Genomic DNA, 22,566 nt, shown 5'->3' with positions numbered 1-22,566 from the left:
TAAGATTCTGTACTCTTTTATCGAAATGCCAGTCAGCGTAGTTGAAAGCCACCATTATGACTTTGCAGGCTGAATGGAAGTGGTAAAACATAAGAAAGCGATTGATTTACAGCCTGGCAAATGACTCAAAGACTGGTAACGGTAATGCACAGATGGTAATCTGTCTCACAGTCAGGCTGATTAATAAAATAATAGTAGCTAGGATGTGAGTTTTTAAAGACCCCATGAAATCGGTTGACGAGTTCAGTTTACTTTCTTGTGTTGATGTATTTCCTTTTAAAACAGGATTTATTTATTTTTAATAGCCAATAGTCTTTAGTTTACGTCACAGCCATGAACTATGATTTGCTTCTTGTCAGAAGCAGGCAGTATAAGGGGAGGGCATTCTCATTCTAAAGAGCTTTTTATTGGACAAAGATTTAAGTCAATGTTTACAAACAAATGCTCGACTTCAGCACTTCCGTATTCTTTTGACACAGCAGAAAGGAACAGTTTTTAATGGGAACTTTGCTTAAATATAGGAAAATGCTTAAAAACAGTAGTGCTGTTTATGGGGTTGAAACACCCCGTTTCTGTCAGATTATTGGAGATTTGGGCTTCTTACATTTCCATCAGGATAGTTGGATCAGGAAAAACTCATGATTTTCCATAATTTATGATATTTTACTGATCACCTTTTTTTGAATTCCCAAAGTGGAATCGCTGTGACAGATAGGAGGTTAAATATGATCTAAAGATGACTTTATATCACCAATATATCCAATGATCCAACATATCCTAGATATATTTCTTTACTCTAAACCATCAATATCTATTTATAATAACTATTATTAACATTAACAAACATTACATTATATAATGTTTTAAAGATGATTAAAACTGCAATGCTACTCATATCCACCGTTAAATGCTGCTGCTCTGAAGAACCTGGAAGAGCGGTTGCTTGTTGTGTGACTTCACATAATTTCATCTATACACCATTGAGTGTGAGATAAGTCATTAATGTGAGATAAGTCATTAATAGTTTTAGTCCATTTTGCAAGAAGAAAAGAGTGTACATTTTAAATGCATATATCTGCTAAAAGATACTTTTGTCAACTTGCATATAGCATATAGATTGCCTCCAGGATTACAGACACAGTCTAAAAGCTATAAAACTTTTAATTTCATGGGGTATTAACCCAGATAGCATATATAGATCTTCAAGAGGTCTGTTTTAGATCTTTTCATCTGGAAAGCATCACAATTTAATAGGGATGCACTGATGTATCAGCTGCCGATATTTAACGGGCAACTATTTACCAAATTAAAACCATTGGGATATCGGTTATAAGCATGAAAAAACTGATATGAAAACTGTTGGTTGATTTATAATTAATTAGTAATGCACTTTGTAAAAACTCTTTTAAATTTAAATGCACGATCCAGAAATAATAAAATCAATACGTAGAAGTTTTGGCACTCCTAAAAACATGTGGTGCGTGATTTAGTTTTTTGTAGTTCTCACGTTAATGCAGAAAAAAACACCATAAACTGATGTGACAGTTGTGAATGTGGCACTTATCGGCTACATGATGAGGGAAATCATCCAATACACTTTGAAACCAGCAGACGCTGACTTCTGAGACATTGGAAATTATATACAGGTGCTGGTCATATAATTAGAATATCATCAAAAAGTTGATTTATTCAAAAAGTGAAACTTATATATTATATTCATTCATTACACACAGACTGATATATTTCAGATGTTTATTTCTTTTAATTTTGATGATTATAACTGACAACTAAGGAAAATCCCAAATTCAGTATCTCAGAAAATTAGAATATTACTTAAGACCAATACAAAGAAAGGATTTTTAGAAGTCTTGGCCAACTGAAAAGTATGAACATGAAAAGTATGAGCATGTACAGCACTCAATACTTAGTTGGGGCTCCTTTTGCCTGAATTACTGCAGCAATGCGGCGTGGCATGGAGTCGATCAGTCTGTGGCACTGCTCAGGTGTTATGAGAGCCCAGGTTGCTCTGATAGTGGCCTTCAGCTCTTCTGCATTGTTGGGTCTGGCATATCGCATCTTCCTCTTCACAATACCCCATAGATTTTCTATGGGGTTAAGGTCAGGCGAGTTTGCTGGCCAATTAAGAACAGGGATACCATGGTCCTTAAACCAGATACTGGTTGCTTTGGCACTGTGTGCAGGTGCCAAGTCCTGTTGGAAAATAAAATCTGCATCTCCATAAAGTTAGTCAGCAGCAGGAAGCATGAAGTGCTCTAAAACTTCCTGGTATACGGCTGCGTTGACCTTGGACCTCAGAAAACACAGTGGACCAACACCAGCAGATGACATGGCACCCCAAACCATCACTGACCGTGGAAACTTTACACTGGACCTCAAGCAATGTGGATTGTGTGCCTCTCCTCTCTTCCTCCAGACTCTGGGACCCTGATTTCCAAAGGAAATGCAAAATTTACTTTCATCAGAGAACATAACTTTGGACCACTCATCAGCAGTCCAGTCCTTTTTGTCTTTAGCCCAGGCGAGACGCTTCTGACGCTGTCTGTTGTTCAAGAGTGGCTTGACACAAGGAATGCGACAGCTGAAACCCATGTCTTGCATACGTCTGTGCGTAGTGGTTCTTGAAGCACTGACTCCAGCTGCAGTCCACTCTTTGTGAATCTCCCCCACATTTTTGAATGGGTTTTGTTTCACAATCCTCTCCAGGGTGCGGTTATCCCTATTGCTTGTACACTTTTTTCTACCACATCTTTTCCTTCCCTTCGCCTCTCTATTAATGTGCTTGGACACAGAGCTCTGTGAACAGCCAGCCTCTTTTGCAATGACCTTTTGTGTCTTGCCCTCCTTGTGCAACGTGTCAATGGTCGTCTTTTGGACAACTGTCAAGTCAGCAGTCTTCCCCATGATTGTGTAGCGTACAGAACTAGACTGAGAGACCATTTAAAGGCCTTTGCAGGTGATTTGAGTTAATTAGCTGATTAGAGTGTGGCACCAGGTGTCTTCAATATTGAATTTTCTGAGATACTGAATTTGGGATTTTCCTTAGTTGTCAGTTATAATCATCAAAATTAAAAGAAATAAACATTTGAAATATATCAGTCTGTGTGTAATGAATGAATATAATATACAAGTTTCACTTTTTGAATGGAATTAGTGAAATAAATCAACTTTTTGATGATATTCTAATTAAATGACCAGCACCTGTATATTGCAAATGAGATATATTGGAAATGATTTATTTTTAGAACAGTAAAAAAGCTTTTGTACCTTTTTATAATTTTTTTAAGCATTCCTTAGTAAAACAGTGATCTGATGACAAAATAAGCTAAGTGGCAAAATATCCATATCGTTATCGTCCTATAGGTTTTTTGTTAAAATTGGTATTGGCCAAAAATGTTCATATCGGTGCATCCCTACAATGTAATTAACATCCGCTAAACGTCTTACAAAGACCAGGACCCGTATTCACAAAGATTTTTATCTTACCACTAGGAGTTCTCCAAAGAGTTCCTAGCTTGGAATTTTCGCTTAAAAACCCATTCACAAAACAGCTAAGAGCAACTTTTCGTTGCTATGGATGATGTCATGTTTTATTAGCACACTCTTTTAAAGCACCTGATTGGTAGAGAGGAAACCACTACAGACAATGATATAGGCTACTGTTTAGAGTTAAATAGATTGATGCAGCGAGCACGCATGCACAGGAAAACATACACTATGAATTGTCGAGTGGTATGTGTTCTGAAGAGGGCAAATATAGTTTGATAGATGATTCTGCTGATGGATGACAGAAATTCCCAATTCATCCATGCTACACAGTTTCATTTTGCCTGTGGCCAGGGAAAGCAGAGTTGTCAAAACCTTAATTTCTAGTGTAATTGGGTTGTTTGGGTTTGTAGGCGAGGAAACTGCATGTAAGTTTTCAATAATGAAAACACCTTCACGATTCAGGCACTACCTTTTTAAAAGTCAATGTCAACATTATAATATTTATAATATTATGTAATTAAAATACATCGATTACATTGTGATTCAGGAGGACTTATAAAGCTGTTGTGGGCTTAGGAGCTACTTTTAGCATTAAGATGCTTCATGAATTACTCTTAGATGAAAATGTTAAATGAAGATGAGAATGTCCTAAAATTAGGAGTGACACAGCCCTAATTTTTAAGTCGCTCCTAAATTTCCACGTTAGGAGCTACTTTTAGCCGTATAATTTTTTGTGAATACGGGTCTAGATTTATAAACATTCTAAATCATAAACGTCTCAAATACATCTGCTGAATGTCTTATTGACATCCAAGAGCCATACTTTTTGACATACGTCTTATAGATGTATTTCAGATAGGCAAAAAACGTAAAAAAAAAAAAAAAAAACACATGTCATCCAGATGTAAACACACACGTCAAATAGATGTCTGGGTGATGTGCATGTGCTATCAGGGAAAGAATCAACCACATCTCTGTTTCAGCACTTCTCACCCTGGGCGAATGTGTGGCTTTCTGTCTGCAGTTTCCGAGAGTGAGGCCCTGGCACCAGCAGGCCTTGGAGAGCACTGGCATGATGGAGGGGGGTATGCAGCTGCTGAATCGAGATGGCCACAGCATCTCGCACAACTCCAAGCGCCACTACCACGACTCCTTCGTGTCCATGAACCGCATGCGACAGCGCGGCCTGCTCTGCGACATCGTGCTCCATGTGGCCAACAAGGAGATCAAGGCACACAAGGTGGTGCTGGCCTCCTGCAGTCCATACTTCCACGCCATGTTTACAAGTAGGTCATAGTCTACATTGCTCAGTGTAAGGAATGAGAGCGCTGTGTTCCAGCCAGATTTTATTTGCTCTTGTTTTTTAAGATGTACTGTATGGCCTTCTAATGTGTTGACTAATCATATTTTTGGAAAATACATTTCTCTGATCTCTCAGATTTGCTATCATTCTTGCATCTCCATCTTTCTGTCCTATCTATGAATTTTCTGTATTTTATTTTTCGGCTGTACTCATGCCTGCAATGATCACATATTACCATAAAGTGAAAATATTATCTCATTTTTCCAGCACTTCGTATTTAAGGGTATAACTAAAAAAAATAATTGTTACACAGTCCTCTGGAATACTTTATTCTGACTGGTCAATTGCAATATTGTAGTCAAACATTTTATTTGATGACCGCTAATTGTATATTTGACCGTTGTCCCAGGCAACCAATCTTAAACATTGCGCTTGAATGTCTCGTGGCTTTCTGTTTTCTCTTTCTCCTCATACAATAACATAATTTCAACTCAAAACAATATTCCAAGTCCATTTATTTATTTATTTGATAATTAGCTATGTAATAAGTGGGATAATTTATAGTCAGCAGTTCATTATTGCAAAATAAGACCCTTTAGCAAGATACAAGATGATCCTGATCACATAGCATGGGTTTATTTTGTGATAATGACTTTACATTATTATCCCTTTATTTTTATTCAAATAATCAAATATTTTTTTCTGCCATCTTTTAGTTGTTCGTTGATTCATAAACCTTAAAGTATATTGTATACCTGTCAGAAAGCGAGACAAAGATACCCAAGAGCAGAGGAACAGTTCAAAGAATTTATTAACAATAAATTGTAACTTCAACTGGGCTGGCAAAGAGAGGAGAACCCAGCACCGGCTGCAGTAAGCAGGAGATAGGTGATCGTTGATGCGTGCACGCCATGGCCGCGCAGTGAGCAGATCCGTGAGGAATCCTCAGTCGAAGAGTTGTGGGTGCAGAGAACAAGCGCACAGCAAACTGGAAGGTAACCACACTCCTGACATGCGGGCAGAGATGAGGAATTCTCAGTTGAAAAGTCAAGAGTGCAGAGAATAAGCGTACAGCAAACTGGAAGATAACCACACTACTGACACACGGGCAGAGACGGGCAACCAAACAGATACACGCGACAGGACCAACTAGGAAGAGAGAATGAGGTAAGTTACTTCACACCAAACAACAATCTAGCAAAGATACTGGCACAACGAAGGGATTAAGTAGGCAGTGAATCAGCAGAGAACCAGGTGCTGCTAGCACGCTAATTAGTGGCATGATAAGTGTTCCCCTGGGAACAATCAGTGTTTATTTATACACCGGAGAGCCCTCAATTATACGTGGAGGAGGTGGGACTGGTGTGGTGGGTTGTAAATTGGAATGTAAAACCGGTTTAATTTTGGAGACATGAAAAACAGGGTGAATGCATTTGAGGTAAGGAGGTAACTTAAGACGGACCACCACCGGACTAATGACCTTGAAGATAGGAAACAGCCTGTAACCAAGGCTACTCTGGAAGGGTGATAACCCCGTAGATGACTGCAAGGAGTTGTGGGCATACTCGACCCAGACTAAATGATTACTCCAAGAAGACGGATTACGGGAGGCCACAAAGCGCAGGGTATTTTCAAGTTCCTGATTTGCCCGCTCTGCCTGCCATAGCCCCCAGCTGTTGGCAGAATTCTGCCCAAAAATGAGACACAAATTGTGGGCCTCTATCAGGAACCACATTGACCGGGAGGCCATGAATACGGAAGATGTAGTTTATGACTGCCACTGCTGTCTCCCTCGCTTTGGGTAATTTAGGGAGGGGAATGAAGTGAGCCGCCTTCAAAAACTGGTCCACAACTGTCAAAAGACCAGTTACAAAATCCATGGCAATGTGCGACTAGGGTCTAGAAGGGACAGACAGCGGTTGGAGGAGCCTGGCTGGGGGGGTTACAGGAGGTCTTATTAGTTGCACAAACAGGGCAAGAGGCTATGAACCAGCCACCAGAATCGCTGTCTAATGAGCATCTGGGTGCGAGTCGCCTCTGGATGACAAGCGACATTGGATGAGTGACACCATTGTTGGATGTGCGTCCGAACTGATCAGGGAACAAACAACCGACCCGCTGGGCATGTAGCGGGAAACGCTGTGTTTCATAGTGCAGCATGGACTTTAGCCTCCACCTCCCAGAATATCTTGCCCACCACTCGAGTGGCGGGTAGAATGGTATCCGGTGGGATGGTAGAGGTCCCAACCTCGAAACATCGAGACAATGAGTCAGGCTTGATGTTTTAAGAGCCTGGGCGATATGAGAGGATGAAATTAAAGCGGGTAAAAAATAGTGCCCAGCGAGCCTGTCTAGAGTTAAGATGTTTGGCGTTACGAATGTACTCTAGGTTCTTATGATCAGTCCAGACCACGAAAGGTACCCCCGAACCCTCTAACCAATGACGCCACTCACCCAAAGCCAGCCGGACAGCCAGCAATTCTCTGTTACTGACATTGTAGTTCCATTCTGCTGGTGTTAAGTGGTGCAAAAAAAGGCACACGGATGCATCTTTCCATCCGAGGAAGAGCGCAAAAATCAGTGTGGGTGGAGGTGAGATCCATCAGAGGTGCAGCGAGCAGGCTGTAATTCCGAATAAACCTACTATAGAAATTAGCGAACCCCAGAAACCTCTGCAAAGCCTTGCGGGAATCTGGAGTTGACCATGGCAGAATCCATGCGCACTCCCTCGGACGAAATGAAACTGGAACGGAACTGACTGTGCATGAAAAGCACACTTCTCCGCACTGACAAACAGCCAATTCTCTAGAAGTCGCTGAAGCACCTGCCTGACGTGCTGAACATGATCCTGGATATTCTGGGAGAAGATCAGAATATTATATAGTTAAACAAACACAAAATGGTCAACCATGTCTGTGAGCATGTCATTCACAAGCCCCTGGAAGACGGCGGGGGCGTTGATCAATCCGAAAGGCATGACCAAATATTCAAAGTGCCCCCTATGGGTGTTAAATCGGTCTTCCACTCATCCCCCTTCCTGATCTGAACAAGGTGATAAGCATTGCGTAGGTCCAACTTTGTAAAGACGGACACTGCCTGCAAGAGTTTGAAAGCTGAGGACATCAACGGCAAAGGATAACGATTCTTTACTGTGATATCATTCAGCCCCCGATAATTTAAACAGGGTCTAAGTGAGCTATCCTTCTCCACGAAGAAGAACCCCACCCCTACCGGTGATGAGGAAGGGCAGATGAGACTGGCTGCCAGAGAATCATTGATATACCTGTTCATGGTCTCCCTCTTGGGAGCCGAGAGTGAATACAGCCATCCCCAAGGAAGTGCCAGGAAGCAATTCAGTAGCACAGTCATACGGGCGATGAGGAGGAAGGGTTATGGCGCTGGACCGGCTGAACACCGGCCTCAAGTCATGGTATGTCAACGGTACTCTGGATAAATCCACTGATTCATCCTGCAATGAAACAAGACCGGACAGGGTAGACAGCAGTGTTAAGACAGTGTGACAGACAGTAAGGACTCCAAGCAATAAAAGTGTTGGTTGACCAGTCTATGTGTGGGTTGTGCAATACCAACCAAGGATGCCCCAACACTACTGGTGCCGATGGAGATTGGATCAGGTAAAAGGACAACTGCTCTGTATGATTTCCAGAGATGAAGGTGACTGGCTTGGTGGACTGGGTGATGACAGTCAAGGGACTGCCACTGAGGGTGTGGGCGGTGATAGGTACATCCAACTGGACTATAGGAACCCACCATTCGGAAGCCAAGTCGATGTCCATAAAGTTCCCTTTGGCTCCAGAATCCACCAATGCGGAGACTGTGTGACTGGTTGATCCATACTGCAGCCGGGCCGGGAGAAGTGTGCATAATCCGGGGGCTTTTTCCAAGGGTGTTGCGCTCGCCAGTAACCCCCTGCCTACCAACAAGCGGTGTCTTTTACTGGACAGGAAACTGAGAAATGACCAGACTGGGCACAATGAAAGCATTAACCCTTGAACGAGGCATCGCTGTTTCTCCTTATGAGAGATTCGAGTTCTCCCGACCTGCATGGGCTCTGTGTCGGGTCATGATTCCGGTGACCTGGCCGAAGCTGTGGACTGGATAGGATGGCCAGCCGCCCGGGTAGGTGGAGAGCAGCGACGGCATAGGGCCACACGTTGATCCACTCAGATGGCCAGGTCCACCAAATTGACGAAGCGTGGAGGCAGATCCAAGGGATAGATTTCGTCCTGGATGTTGTCGGAAGCCCAGGCAGAAACCGGTGCCTCTTGGCACGATCGTTCCACTCATAAGAAGCAGCCAGGGTGCGGAAGCTCTTTGGAGACGGCGTGAAATGAAGCGCAACAGGGATGTCTGTTGTCCCACATGGCGGTCCCTCATTCACCGGCCCTTCCAGTGAGGAGTGTGATAACGCAAACCACCTTCATTGTCTCCGACGGGAAAGCAGAGGGTTGTAAAGTGAAAAACAAGGAACATTGTGAAAGGAAAGTGCTGCAGGATAAAACCTCACCTGAGAACGAGTTGGAGGATGGATATGAGCCTCTCAGCATCCAGAAACGTGGGGAATCACCGGAGCCAGTGAGGGCGCTTTCTGAGTGAGACCAGCATCGGGAGGTTGGCAGAGTTGTTGAGCGACAAAGGTGAGCTCATTGAGCTGCAACGCCATCATATCCAGAGCTTTGATCCTGCTGACGTCCCAGTAAAGCTCCCTGCTGAGACAGGGCAGAGCGAAGAGTAGATTCCTCCACTGGGCCCATACTGGCTAGATTGTTCTGTCAGAAAGTGAGACAAAGAAACCCAAGAGCAGAGGAACAGTTCAAAGGATTTATTAACAATAAATTGTAACTTCAACTGGGCTGGCGAAGATTGGAGAACCCAGCACTGGCTGCAGATGTGTGAGCAGATCCATGAGGAATCCTCCGTGAAGAGTGTGTTCGTAGGCAAGTGTATGCGTCATGTTAGTCAGGAGCAGATCCGTGAGGAATCCTCCATTGAAAAGTTGTGGGTGCAGAGAACAAGCGCACAGCAGACTGGAAGGTAGCCACACTCCCGACACGCAGGCAGAGACGAGGAATTCTCTGTTGAAAAGTCGTCAGCGCAGAGAATAAGCGTACAGCAAACTGGAAGGTAACTGCACTCCCGACACGCGGGCAGAGACGGGCAACCAAACAGATACACGAGACAGGACCAACTAGGCAGAGAGAGCGAGGTAAGTTATTTCACAACAAACAACAATTTAGCAAAGATACTGACACAACGAAGGGATTAAGTAGGCTGTGAATCAGCAGAGAACCAGGTGCTGCTAGCACGCTAATTAGTGGGAACAATCAGTGTTCCCATGGAAACACTGACCATATATGCCGGCAGCGCCTGAGACACACGAGGGAGAGAAATAACAAAACAAACTGATGAACTCACTGGAATTGTGACAGTACCTCAGTGTTATTTCCGATGTGTACATTACCTCAATTAAAAGCATTTAATTCCTGCCTTTTGTCATGTCCTGTTGTTTCTCCCATGCTTTATTCTCTTCCTTGTCCTGGTCTCAGTTCAGCAGGTGTCTGGTTTTTCCTATTGTGCATCAATCCTGCTGCACCTCAGACTAGAGTGTGATGGTATGTGTCAGGACAGTGTGGGCTAATCAAAGCCATGACTATTCTGAACTTACCATACACTAGATCTTCTTTCAGTGCTTCAACCTTAAACTCATTATAAATGTCAAAACTTAAGTTGCTTTGCTATCATAAACACCACATCTGGACTAGTTTGTACTGACAGTGAGTGTGCTGCATTTTTCCGAAAGAGAATTAAAACAAAAATTATTTTATCATATTTCTCTAAATTTCTGCCACCTATGATGAGAAATAATAGCTAGTTAAAGCTTTGAAATAAGTAGGTTTGTCTGTCTGTCTGTCTTACATTATTTTGTCTGACTGTTGAGCCTATAAAACCCTCAGACTTCAAGCTTTTGAAAGTATTTTAAACTGTTAAATCAAGTCCAAGATTATAGTTTGTCATGACAAACTTTACCTATCTAGATTATCTTCATCAAGTTATTGTAGGTCTCACCAGTGATTACAATATAATCAAACCCTCAACCACCTGCCTAAATATATCAGATGCTCCTATAAAGCATCTGTAGTACAGTGCTGTTTGAAATGTCCTGGTTCCTGTGTGTGTGTGTGTTTGTGTGTGTGTTTGTGTTGTGAATGTGCAGATGAGATGTCAGAGAGCCGTCAGACCCACGTGACCCTGCATGATATTGACCCTCAGGCCCTAGAGCAGCTGGTGCAGTACGCTTACACTGCCGAGATTGTAGTAGGTGAAGGAAACGTGCAGGTACGTCACCTTCAGTGACTTTTGAAGAGCATCCTTTATTTTCAGGCCTGTATATTCACAATGACACTGCATCTGTATCAGGTTGTTATCATGTTTGCTCAGTGAGGCATTAAGTAAAATGGTATTTTCAAATGGTTTGTGCAAACTAAGAATTTGCATCTTTGCAAATTTATGCAGTCTTCTGAGACCTGTGCTGTTACAAAAGGCAGATGTGTATGTGTGATCAAAACCAAAAACTGGCAGCTAGTTTACAAGAATTTCACTCCATTTGATCTGATTAAACAAAGTAAGCCTTAATGATTTTCCCTAAATTCAGCTGTACTTCCCTATATTTTTACTTAATTTTTCTCTTGTAGTATATATTATATATAGTATAAGTATACACTCACCGACCACTTACCTTATTCTTATCTTTGTTCAGTCAAAATGACTGCTCAACAACAGTATTGGTCAACCAATATACACTCACTGAGCACTTTTTAGAAACACCTGTATATTCATGCAATTATCTAATCAGCCAATCATGTGGCAGCAGTGCAGATACAGGTCAGGAGCTTCAGTGAATGTTCACATCAACCATCAGAATGGGCAAATGTAATCTTTCAAATTTAAAATTGAATCTCAGTGATTTCGACTGTGGTGAGATTTTTTTTATGGCAGATGGGCTGGTTTGAGTATTTCTGTAACTGCTGATCTCCTGGGATTTTCACTGACAACAGTCTCTAGAGTTTACTTAGAATGGTGCCAAAAACAAAAAAGCATCCACTGAGCAGCAGTTCTGTGAACAGAAATACCTTGTTGATGAGAGGTCAACGGAGAATGGCCAGACATGTTTGAGCTGACAGAAAGGCTACAGTAATTCAGATAACCACTCTGTACAATTGTAGTGAGCAGAATAGCATCTAAGAATGCACAACACGTCGAACCTTGAGGCGGATGGGCTACGACAGCAGAAGACCACGTCAGGTTCTACTTCCGTCAGCAAAGAACAGAAAGCTGAGGCTGCAGTAGGCACAGGCTCACCACAGCTGGACAGTTAAAGACTGGGAAAACATAGCCTGGTCTGATGAATCTCGATGTCTGCTGAGGTACACAGATTGTAGGCCCACTGCAGCCTCTGCTTTATGTTCTTGGTTGACAGAAGTCGAACCCGTCATGGTCTTCTGCTGGTGTAGCCCATCCGCCTCAAGCTTTGACGTGTTGTGCATTCTGAGATGCTATTCTGCACACTACAATTGTACATAGTGGTTATCTGCATTACCGTAGCCTTGCTCAAACCAGTCTGGCCATTCTCCCTTGACATCTCTCATCAACAAGACGTTTCCATCCCCAGAACTGCCGCTCACTGGATGATTTTGTTTTTGGCACCATTCTGAGCAAACTCTAGAGACTGTTGTGTATGAAAATCCCAGGAGATCAGCAGTTACAGAACTACTCAAACCAGCCCGTCTGGCACTAACAATCATGCCACGGTCGAAATCCCTGAGTTCACATTTTTTCCCCATTCTGATGGTTAATGTGAACATTAACTGAAGATCTTGACCCATATCTGAATGATTTTATGCATTGCACTGCTGCCACACGATTGGATGTTTATATAATCGCAGGAATAAGTAGGTGTACAGGTGTAGCTAGTAAAGTGGTCGGTGAGTGTATATGATGCATATATAAAATGTCACTCTTGCTGTACAGTATATATGAGTGACTCTGGCTTCATCTTGTGTGTAAACACCAAACAGACCCTTCTGCCTGCAGCTAGTCTCCTACAACTCAATGGAGTGAGAGATGCCTGCTGTAAATTCCTCCTCAGCCAGCTGGACCCCTCCAACTGCCTGGGCATCCGTGGCTTTGCAGACACTCACTCCTGCAGTGACCTGCTCAAGTCGGCCCATAAGTATGTCCTGCAGCACTTTGTGGAGGTGTCGAAGACTGAGGAGTTTATGCTGCTACCTTTGAAACAGGTGAGGTGAAACTTTCTGAGAGTAAGGAGGTAAAGGGGAATAGTTTACCCAAAAATTAGAATTCTGGTATTATTATTTATTGTTTTATTTCAAACCGTTATAACTTTCTTCCGTGGAATGCAAACTGGGGTATTTTTTAAATATATCCTGTCTACTCTTTTCCTTATAGTGAAAGTGAATTAGGACTGTAGCTTTCCCACCTGCAAACACACACACACACACACACACACACAAAAACAATATGCCTTTTGAAGCCGTATGTCAGCTTGGTTTGAGGTACAGACAGAAATTAAGTTGTTATTTATGGTGCTTTTTGGAGCTTGACAGACCCAATTCACTTTCATTATATGAAAAAAAATGACCTTTTGTGTTCTATATCATATGGGCTTGGACAACAGGATGAGTAAATGAGGACAGAATTTTCATTTTTGGGTGAACTCTCTCTTTAAATGCCCTAGGTCATAGTACATTTAAGTTAAAATTATTATGAATTAAAATATGTTCCAGAGGATTATTCAAGAATAGATTTATTGAGGATATAGATAAGAGCCATAACAATCCTTGGAGGAAAATGGTTTTGGCTGCGGATGTCTAATTATATATGCTACTGACACTACTTCCTTTCACATTGGCTTTGAGCATTTTAAAAACAGAATCTTTAGATCCGCCCTATCAGCCTTCTTGTGATCGAGCTGATCTATCATCTGGGAAACCTTGGTGTTTTAACAATCCCTGGAATAAAATGACCGGTACCAACTAGAAATGTCAAAAGTACTGGTACTTTGGTACCAAGTCAATATTGAAACAACACTCAAAAAAGGATTTTGCTGCTTCTTCAAGTTACTTAATTAAAATAAAATAAAGCAACACAATTCTAGAACATTTTGTCACAACTTGATTTCACTGCAATATATCTGTTTAAATTTGTAAAATGGAAGTTTACTTAATCGATTTGAGTTGGGACTACATGAATACGTTTTGTGGTGTTAATGTAGCATTGATGAAACTGGGCAGGGGATTTCCATTTCCCAGCATTCTTTCCATGGGACTGGATAGGGAGAACAACAAATGTTGAAAATGCATTTTAGAGCAAGATTAGAATAGGAGGAGATTTGTTAATGTTTAATATTCTGTTATGCTGGACTTTTTGGGGTTAACATTGTGGTAAAGAATGGCGCTTGTGCTTAGGTTGAGAATGAGCTGGATTGTTGGACATGTTCTGGGGAGTTCTCTTTAAACCCTTCTAGTCTTCGTTACAGGCCGACACTCTTAGTATTCCTGGTCAAATTTGACCACATACAGTAATCATGTATTTAATTTTTTTAACGAAATGTAATAAAACTAACCACTTAAGTAATAACAGTAAATTTATCCATTTATTTTGGAATTCTATGGTATTTAGACCTAATTTACCTCTAAATGACTACATTAAACTATTAGTTTTCATATAAAATAAACAAATTTTATATTACTTTCAGTTAATTAAAAGCATACACTTCATTCATATGAAAAAATAAGAAAATATCAAGATGTATCATGCATTTTGGAGCATCTGCTTGCTATCTGCTGGAAAAAAAAAACATTTACATGAAATGACAATTATAACCAGTAGATGGCTGCAGTTCCCTATCTGTCACTCACTCGACGTTGTGTCGATGTAGTGACACTAGGGGTCACTGTTGGGAGCCCGAGACACCTCTGGTCTTTGATAAAAGGCCAATGAAAATTGGAGAGTGGTATTTGCATGCCACTCCACCGGACATACGGGTATAAAAGGAGCTGGCGTGCAACCACTCATTCAGATTTTCTCTTCGGAGCCGAACGGTCGATGTTTACTGAGCTGACTGTTCATTCACCTCTGCTGGATCTGACGGCGCATTTCAGCAGCTTCTCCCTCCTCTGCACTGGTGCACTGCAGAGAACGCCCCTGGGTGCTTCGGCAGAAAAAAGAGAGTATATTTTTCTAAAAGAGTATATTTCTCTAAAAGAGTGGCACACACGGAACGTCTTTTTAAAGACGCATCTTTTTAAAGATGCCTTTCCGTTTGTGTGTTATTCCTGGTTGTGGTCGTTACCTCTCAACTTCAGACGGTCACGATCGCTGTCTTTCGTGTCTGGGAGCGACCCACACGGAGACAGCGTTCAAGGATGGATCATGTACTCACTGCGAGAACATGACCATGGCAACGTTGCAGTCGCGGCTTGCTTTCGTAAGAAAGCAAGCAACTCCAGCGGCTCCCCGCCTCGGTCCTTCTACCTACGGGTTTGAGGACAACGCGGCTAGCACTGGGGGCAATTTGGGGACCCCAATATGACATCCTCAGCGGTGGCCACTCCGCTCGGGTTGATGCATATGAGACCGCTTCAGCACTGGCTTAGGACTCGAGTCCCGAGATGGGCATGGCGCTGCGGAACACATCGCGTGGTCATCACACCGGTCTGTCACCACCTCCTCAGCCCTTGGACCGACCTCGCGTTTCTACGGGCAGCCATTCCCCTAGAGCAGGTCTCCAGGCGCGTCGTGGTCACGACAGATTGCAACGAGCACACAGCTGCCGGCTTGTGGATGGGCCCACGGCTGCGTTGGCACATCAACTGCCTCGAGTTGCTGGCAATTCTGCTCGCCCTGCAGATGTTCCGGCCATTGATCCAGGGCAAGCACGTGTTAGTTCGGACAGACAACACGGCAATGGCAGCATATGTCAACCGTCAAGGCGGTCTGCGCTCCCTTTGTATGTCACAACACGCCCGCCGTCTCCTCCTCTGGAGTCAGCAGCACCTCAAGTTGCTGCAGTCCACTCACATCCCGGGCAACCTCAATACTGCAGCGGACGCGCTGTCACGGCAGGTTACCCTCAGGGGAGAGTGGAGACTCCATCTGGTCTCTGATCTGGAGTCGATTCGGACAGGCACAGGTAGACCTGTTTGCCTCCCAAGAATTCTCCCACTGCCCGCTCTGGTACGCCCTGACCGAGGCACCTCAGTCATATATATATATTTCATAGATGCGCAAATATGCGTTTCCCCCAGTGAGCCTGCTTGCACAGACCCTGTGCAAGGTCAGGGAGGACGAGGAGCATGTCGTCCTGGTAGCACCCTACTGGCCCACCCAGACGTGGTTTTTGGACCTCACCCTCCTCGCAACAACCCCACCCTGGCGAATTCCCCTGAGGAAGGACCTTCTTTCTCAGGGACGGGGCACCAGCTGGCACCCATGACCAGACCTCTGGAATCTCCATGTCTGGCCCCTGGACGGGACGTGTAAGACCTAAGTGGTCTACCACCCGCGGTGGTAGACACGATCACTCAGGCTAGGGCCCCATCTACGAGGCGCCTGTATGCCTTTAAGTGGTGTCTGTTCGCTAAGTGGTGTACCCCCAGAGATGCACAGTCGAATCAGTTCTTTTCTTCCTGCAGGAGAGGTTGGAAGGGCGGCTGTCCCCTTCCACCTTGAAGGTGTATGTAGCCGCTATAGCAGCACACCACGACACAGTGGACGGTAAGTCCTTAGGGAAGCACGACCTGATCATCAGGTTCCTGAGAGGTGCCAGGAGGCTGAACCCCTCCAGACCACACCTTGTTCCCTCATGGGACCTCTCTGTAGTACTTTAGGGTCTACAGAGAGCCCCCTTTGAGCCTTTGTAGTCAGCTGAGCTTAAGGCACTCTCCTTGAAGACTGCCCTCCTGACTGTGCTCACTTCCATCAAGAGGGTAGGAGAACTGCAAGCGTTCTTTGTCAGCGAAACGTGCCTGGAGTTCGATCTGGGCTACTCTCACGTGATCCTGAGACCCTGACCGGGCTATGTGCCCAAGGTTCCCACGACCCCTTTTAGGGACCAGGTGATGAACCTGCGAGCGCTGCCCTAGGAGGAGGCAGACCCAGCCCTCACGTTGCTGTGTCCGGTGCGCACTTTACGCATCTATTTGGATCGCACGCAGAGCTTTAGAATCTCTGAGCAGCTCTTCGTCTGCTTTGGCGGACAGCGGAAAGGAAGCGCTGTCTCCAAGCAGAGGATCGCCCACTGGCTCATTGACGCCATAACTATGGCATATCACACCCAGGACGTGCCGCCCCCGGTAGGGCTACGAGCCCATTCTACCAGGGGTGTAGCGGCCTCCTGGGCCCTGGCCAGGGGTGCCTCTCTAACAGACATTTGCAGAGCAGCGGGCTGGGAAACACCCAACACCTTTGCGAGGTTCTACAACCTCCGGGTGGAACCGGCTTCGTCCCGTGTAGTGGCATGCAATACAAGCAGGTAAGTCTGGGACAGCCGGCTGGGTGTATCACTTGCACATAGCGCCTTTCACCTAACCTGAGCTGAAGACGTGTGCCATTAACTCCCAGTAGTGTTCACAAACTGTGTTCCCTGGTTGACTTCCTCCGAGCCCTGCGGCAGTCGAGTTTTCGGAGAGACTCACTGCCGGCCCAGTACACGTGCTAACTAAAGCCCTGTACTGGGGTAGGTGCTCCGCATGTGGCGGTTCCCCGTAGGTAACCCCATGCGATGTATATCTTCTGCTAATTTGTTTCCCTGGTGGCAAACTGTGTCTTCCTTGGGCAGAGGCCCCTCTGCCCCAGTCTCCATGTTTGTAGTAACTCCTCCCCCTTTGGGTAGGACCTACCATGAGACTTCTCCACATGACATACTTCCGACATAGCTCAGCAAAACCATGTGATGTATTTCCACTTAAATACCCCCCCTCTCTCTGGGCGAGGTGTGGTCTCCGTGGTGTCCTCCCCTTGGGAGGGACACCCCCCGACTAGACCTGGTCGGCCCAGTCGGATAATCCCCCTTTTTTTTAGGGAGTGGAAAAAAAGAAGGGGAAAAGAGGCCACGACTGGGCTAGCCTGTCTCTATCTTTTGGGTAGTCAACTTGTCCCAAAGAGCCGTTCAACACTCATAACAGTGTTGGGGGAGGTTACGTGTCGGCCTGGTGCACTGGCTACGAGGCACACAGTGGTCTGCCCGTCACACACCGTTCACGTAACAGTTCAGCCAGTTGCGGCATTTTGTATAGGGACCCCTAGTGTCACCAGATCGACACAACATCAAGTGAGTGACAGATAGGGAATGTCCTGGTTACTTTCATAACCTCAGTTCCCTAATGGAGGGAACGAGACGTTGTGTCCCTCCTGCCACAACGCTGAACTACCCGCTGAAGTGGCCGGACCTTGTCTCGGCTCCTCAGCATAAAACCTGAATGAGTGATTGCATGCCAGCTTATTTTATACCCGTATGTCCGGGGGAGTGGCATGCAAATACCACTCGCCAATTTTCATTGGCCTTTTATCAAAGACCAGAGGTGTCTCAGGCTCCCTAGTGTCACTACATCAACACACCGTCTCGTTCCCTCCATCAGGGAACAGAGGTTACGCAAGTAACCAGGACGTTATCCACACATGCTGCCTGGTCACTGTAGACCAATGTTGTAACAAAGTTATATATTCAGTATGTATATATTTAGATATTTTCAAAGATTACTATTTGTGAATTTTTAGCATCCTTTTTTTTTTGTATGCAGTCAAACTTGACCATGGTGTTTCAAAGAGAAGACTTGGAGTTAGCACCTAGATTCATAGAATCAATTCAGAATTTTTTTTGTGTGTGTTCAGATGGCAAATGTAGGAAAAGTCATCAAGCCTTGTACTGTTCCGATGAAGGAAACTATTTTTGTAAAAAAAAATCAAATCGGTCAAAAATGACCGAAGACAGGGTTAAACAAGCCTCACGATATTCAAGAACATGAACGGCTCTTCTCTGACTCGTCAGAGCTAATATGTCTGAACTTGTTGCACTGCTGTGACACTGAAATAAACTCATTGCATCAGCACCTTGCGTCAGTCAGTGCCACTGGAGTTTTCTACAGTACAGTTTCAATCATCCGCTTGAATACGCAGTAGCAACAGCCTGTCAGTGAGGAGTTTAGACAGCTAATCAACAGAAACCAGCCCCTGCTCTCATACGACATCAGCTCATCAGCTTTCATCAGCTCTAATCGGCTCTTGTCACAGAAGCAAGTTCTTTTGAATAATCTGAATGCCGGTGCTGTTAGTGTCTCTCTGCTTTGAAAGGTTGCTTGATTCTGTGAAATACCCCTGCTGTTTAGAGACTGATTGGAGACAACCATTAGCAAGAGGGGAGACTGATGACCGCTGTTCTCTCCCTCTGCCTGTGATTTTCTCTCTCTCTCAACAGCTGTTGCTTGTTGGTGGCTCCTATTTGTGTCTATGCCCTCTGGGTTTTGAAGGCAGCTCCAAGCTTGATGACCTGGGAGACAAATGTTTGCTTGTGTCCATGGCAACTATGCCCTCTGCCACAAATAAACAAACAATCAGTGATGGGGATGGTGTAAAGACTGTTGTGCAGTGTGCAAGGCAGGCAGAGAGTTGTGTTTGTGGATTACAGCTGGTGGTGTGATGGTATTACACTGATTGCCGCAGCTGTGGAGCTGGTAATTTGGTTTAATTCTGACATTGTAATTCTTAAATAATAATAGAAGTCCCACTAACCTCAACCTCAGATATGCTCAAAGATCAGAAGTTGAGTGCCTTTAACATGTACTGTACTTTAAAACGTGATTTAAAGACATTATTTTCTCTCTTTTGGCTTTCCGTAGTTCAATGCACAGAAATAATAAAGTACAAACAGATAGTCCTGACCCAAACTCACATAATTATTGCGCCACAGTTGACTTGTCAGACTGCTCCAACAAACAGAGCAATGTTTTTGAAAGCACCGCAGTATTACACACTTTGCCAAATAAACTTATGAATGGCTTACAGTTGTCTCCCTGCACATTAAACTAGGATAGAAGAAAAGAAAGTATTTTAAAATCAAAAACCGTCACATTTGACTTGTATTGTAGAGATCCTAGAGGTTTCAAGTTAACATGAAATTGCATTTGCAAACTATTTGACTTCCGCAATGTGATATACAGTATTTTGCAAGAAAAACTGGATATTCAAAGAAAAAAGGTGGATTATGAAATGTACTCTCTAAAAGACAGGTGGTTTAAAAAAATAAATAAATAATTTTAAACAGTATTATTCCAAAGATTTTTTCCTTTGTAATAACATCCACTGATGAATCATTCACAATAAAACCAGGAACATCTATTAAATTCTGTCAACACTTTCATTTTGTGAAGAAAGAAAAAAAATGCAATTAAAGTGAATGGTGATTGAGGCTAACATTTGTGTATAATCTCCTTTTGTGTACCATGGAAGATAGAAAGTCATATGGGTTTGGAACAACATAAGGGTGAATAGATGATGAAAGAATTTTCATTTTTGAGGGAACTAAACCATTAAAAAAGTAAATAGTCACTGTGACATCATGTTGGTTTCTTGTGATTTCTGCAGGTGCTGGATCTGATCTCCAGTGACAACCTGAACGTCCCATCTGAGGAGGAGGTGTACAGGGCTGTGCTGAGCTGGGTCAAGCATGACGTTGATGGGCGGAGACAACAAGTGCCCCGTGTGAGTGTGATTCCACCTGTCCTACTCTGCTTTTAAAGGGATAGTTCACCCAAAACTGAAAATTCTCTCGTAATTTACTCACCTTCATGCCATCCCAGATGTGTACAACTTTCCTCTGCTGAAGATTTTTAGAAGAATGTCTCAGCTCTGTTGGTCCTTTCAATGCAAGTGAATATTGACCAGACCTTTAACGCTCCAAAAATCACATAAAGTCGTCTCCAGTGGTTTAATCCATGTCTTCTGAAGATATGATAGGTGTGGGTGATAAACAAATCAATATTTAATTCCTTTTTTACCATAAATTCTCCTCCCTGCTCAGTAGGTGGTAATATGCACGAAGAATGCGAATTGCCAAAAACAAAAGAAAAAGAATGCGAAAGTGGACATTTATAGTAAGAAAAGGACTTAAATATTTATCTGATTCTTACCCACACCTATCATATAGCTTCAGAAGACATGGATTAAACCATTCAAGTAATATGGACCTTTAAAGTTCTGACCACCATTCACTTGCAGTGAATGCACCTACACAGAGCTAAGATATTTTTCTATAAATCTTTGTTTGTGTTCTGCAGAAGAAAGTCATTCATGTCTGGGATGGCATGAGGGTGAGTAAATGATGAGAGACTTAAAATTTTTGGGAGAACTATCCCTTTAACATTAGCAGAGTAAATCATAGGAGTAATGCTTATAAAGGATTATGCACATTTTCTATCCCCTCCCTTTGTATTGTCAGATCCTTTCAGCTTTCTTAAAGCACACACACACACACACCAGTCTCACCTCTCACTCTTTTCATCCATCTCTCTTCAGCTGATGAAGTGTGTGCGGCTACCCCTGCTGACACGAGACTTTCTCATGAGTAATGTGGATACAGAGCTGCTGGTGCGACACCACTCTGAGTGCAAAGACCTGCTGATCGAGGCTCTGAAGTATCACCTGATGCCTGAGCAGAGAGGCGTGCTCAGTAACAGCCGTACCCGTCCAAGGCGTTGCGAGGGTGCCAGCCCGGTTCTCTTTGCCGTAGGTCTGTAAATCAGGGCTATTCATTTTACGATTCATATCGGTTCTCTAGGGCAGGGGTTCTCAAACTTTTTTGGGCCAGGGACCCCTTAGAGGGGAGAACATTTTCCAAGGACCCCCCTCATAATCGTAACACTTATTAAGCATTGCTTACTACCATTTGTACTCTTAGATGCCATTGGAACTATTTGTATTCTAAAACATTTCATCCTAAATACTTAAGACCTGTTTCATAGTGATAAACAGAAACACATTTCAGTTTGAATCATGTTAATACCACTTATATATTTTCAAACACAGGGTCATTTTATTCAAATTTATACTTTTCAAGTAATTGATCTTAAAATCTTTCATGAAATCAACAGTAGCAAGACTGGCATAGTCATAATAAACCCAAACATTTAAAATTACTAGTTTAAGGTTACTTTCAGTATGTGCTTCAACTTTAAAATAATAACTTATTGCTCCTTCAAATCATAGGCAGAACAAACAACAAATCATAAACATGAATCATGAACAAATCATAACAAAAGTTATCATAACACTGTTACAGAACACATCATAGTAATTAAGCCTATTCAGAAATTTCAAATTCTTATCTCACAATTCACAATTACTCACTTGATGAGCTCACCTAAACTAATGAGATGGGTGAGCCTCACTCTCACAACACATTATGATTATTCTTGGAGTGATGGATGACAGGCAGACTCTAAGATCATTCTCCACATGCAAACGAGCCCTCCTCCTCATGGTGTCATTTGAGAGAGGTATAGCTTTCAGTTTATTAGCTGCCTCTGTACCAAGCATAACTTCACACATTTCAAACGCTGCTGGAAGTATGAGTTCTTGTGCAATTTTGTGTGGCTTCTTATTTTAGCAATCTGTTGAGCCACCAAATAAGAAGCCTTCTGTGCATTCTCTGAAGTTGTGGC

At 43.4% G+C, this 22,566-nt stretch overlaps 1 protein-coding gene across 4 annotated transcripts in view; it reads left to right on the top strand.

Annotated features, from left to right (window-relative positions):
• The window catches only part of klhl17 (kelch-like family member 17), a 49,363-nt gene that overhangs the window by 9,762 nt on the left and 17,035 nt on the right, over positions 1 to 22,566 (top strand). For all 4 annotated transcript variants that reach the window (XR_007893710.1, XM_051661310.1, XM_051661312.1 and 1 more), the window contains exons 2-6: positions 4,532 to 4,793; positions 11,046 to 11,167; positions 12,907 to 13,128; positions 20,492 to 20,608; positions 21,422 to 21,635. Coding sequence is in view for 3 of the 4 variants with exons in the window: in XM_051661310.1 (XP_051517270.1) it covers positions 4,580 to 4,793; positions 11,046 to 11,167; positions 12,907 to 13,128; positions 20,492 to 20,608; positions 21,422 to 21,635 (889 nt within the window). In the remaining variant the exon portion in view is untranslated. The remainder of the gene's footprint in view (positions 1 to 4,531; positions 4,794 to 11,045; positions 11,168 to 12,906; positions 13,129 to 20,491; positions 20,609 to 21,421; positions 21,636 to 22,566) is intronic.

Source organism: Myxocyprinus asiaticus, chromosome 29 (assembly GCF_019703515.2).
Source record: "Myxocyprinus asiaticus isolate MX2 ecotype Aquarium Trade chromosome 29, UBuf_Myxa_2, whole genome shotgun sequence".
Classification (NCBI taxonomy): Eukaryota; Metazoa; Chordata; class Actinopteri; order Cypriniformes; family Catostomidae; genus Myxocyprinus; species Myxocyprinus asiaticus.
This window is presented reverse-complemented; position numbering and strand designations above follow the sequence as displayed.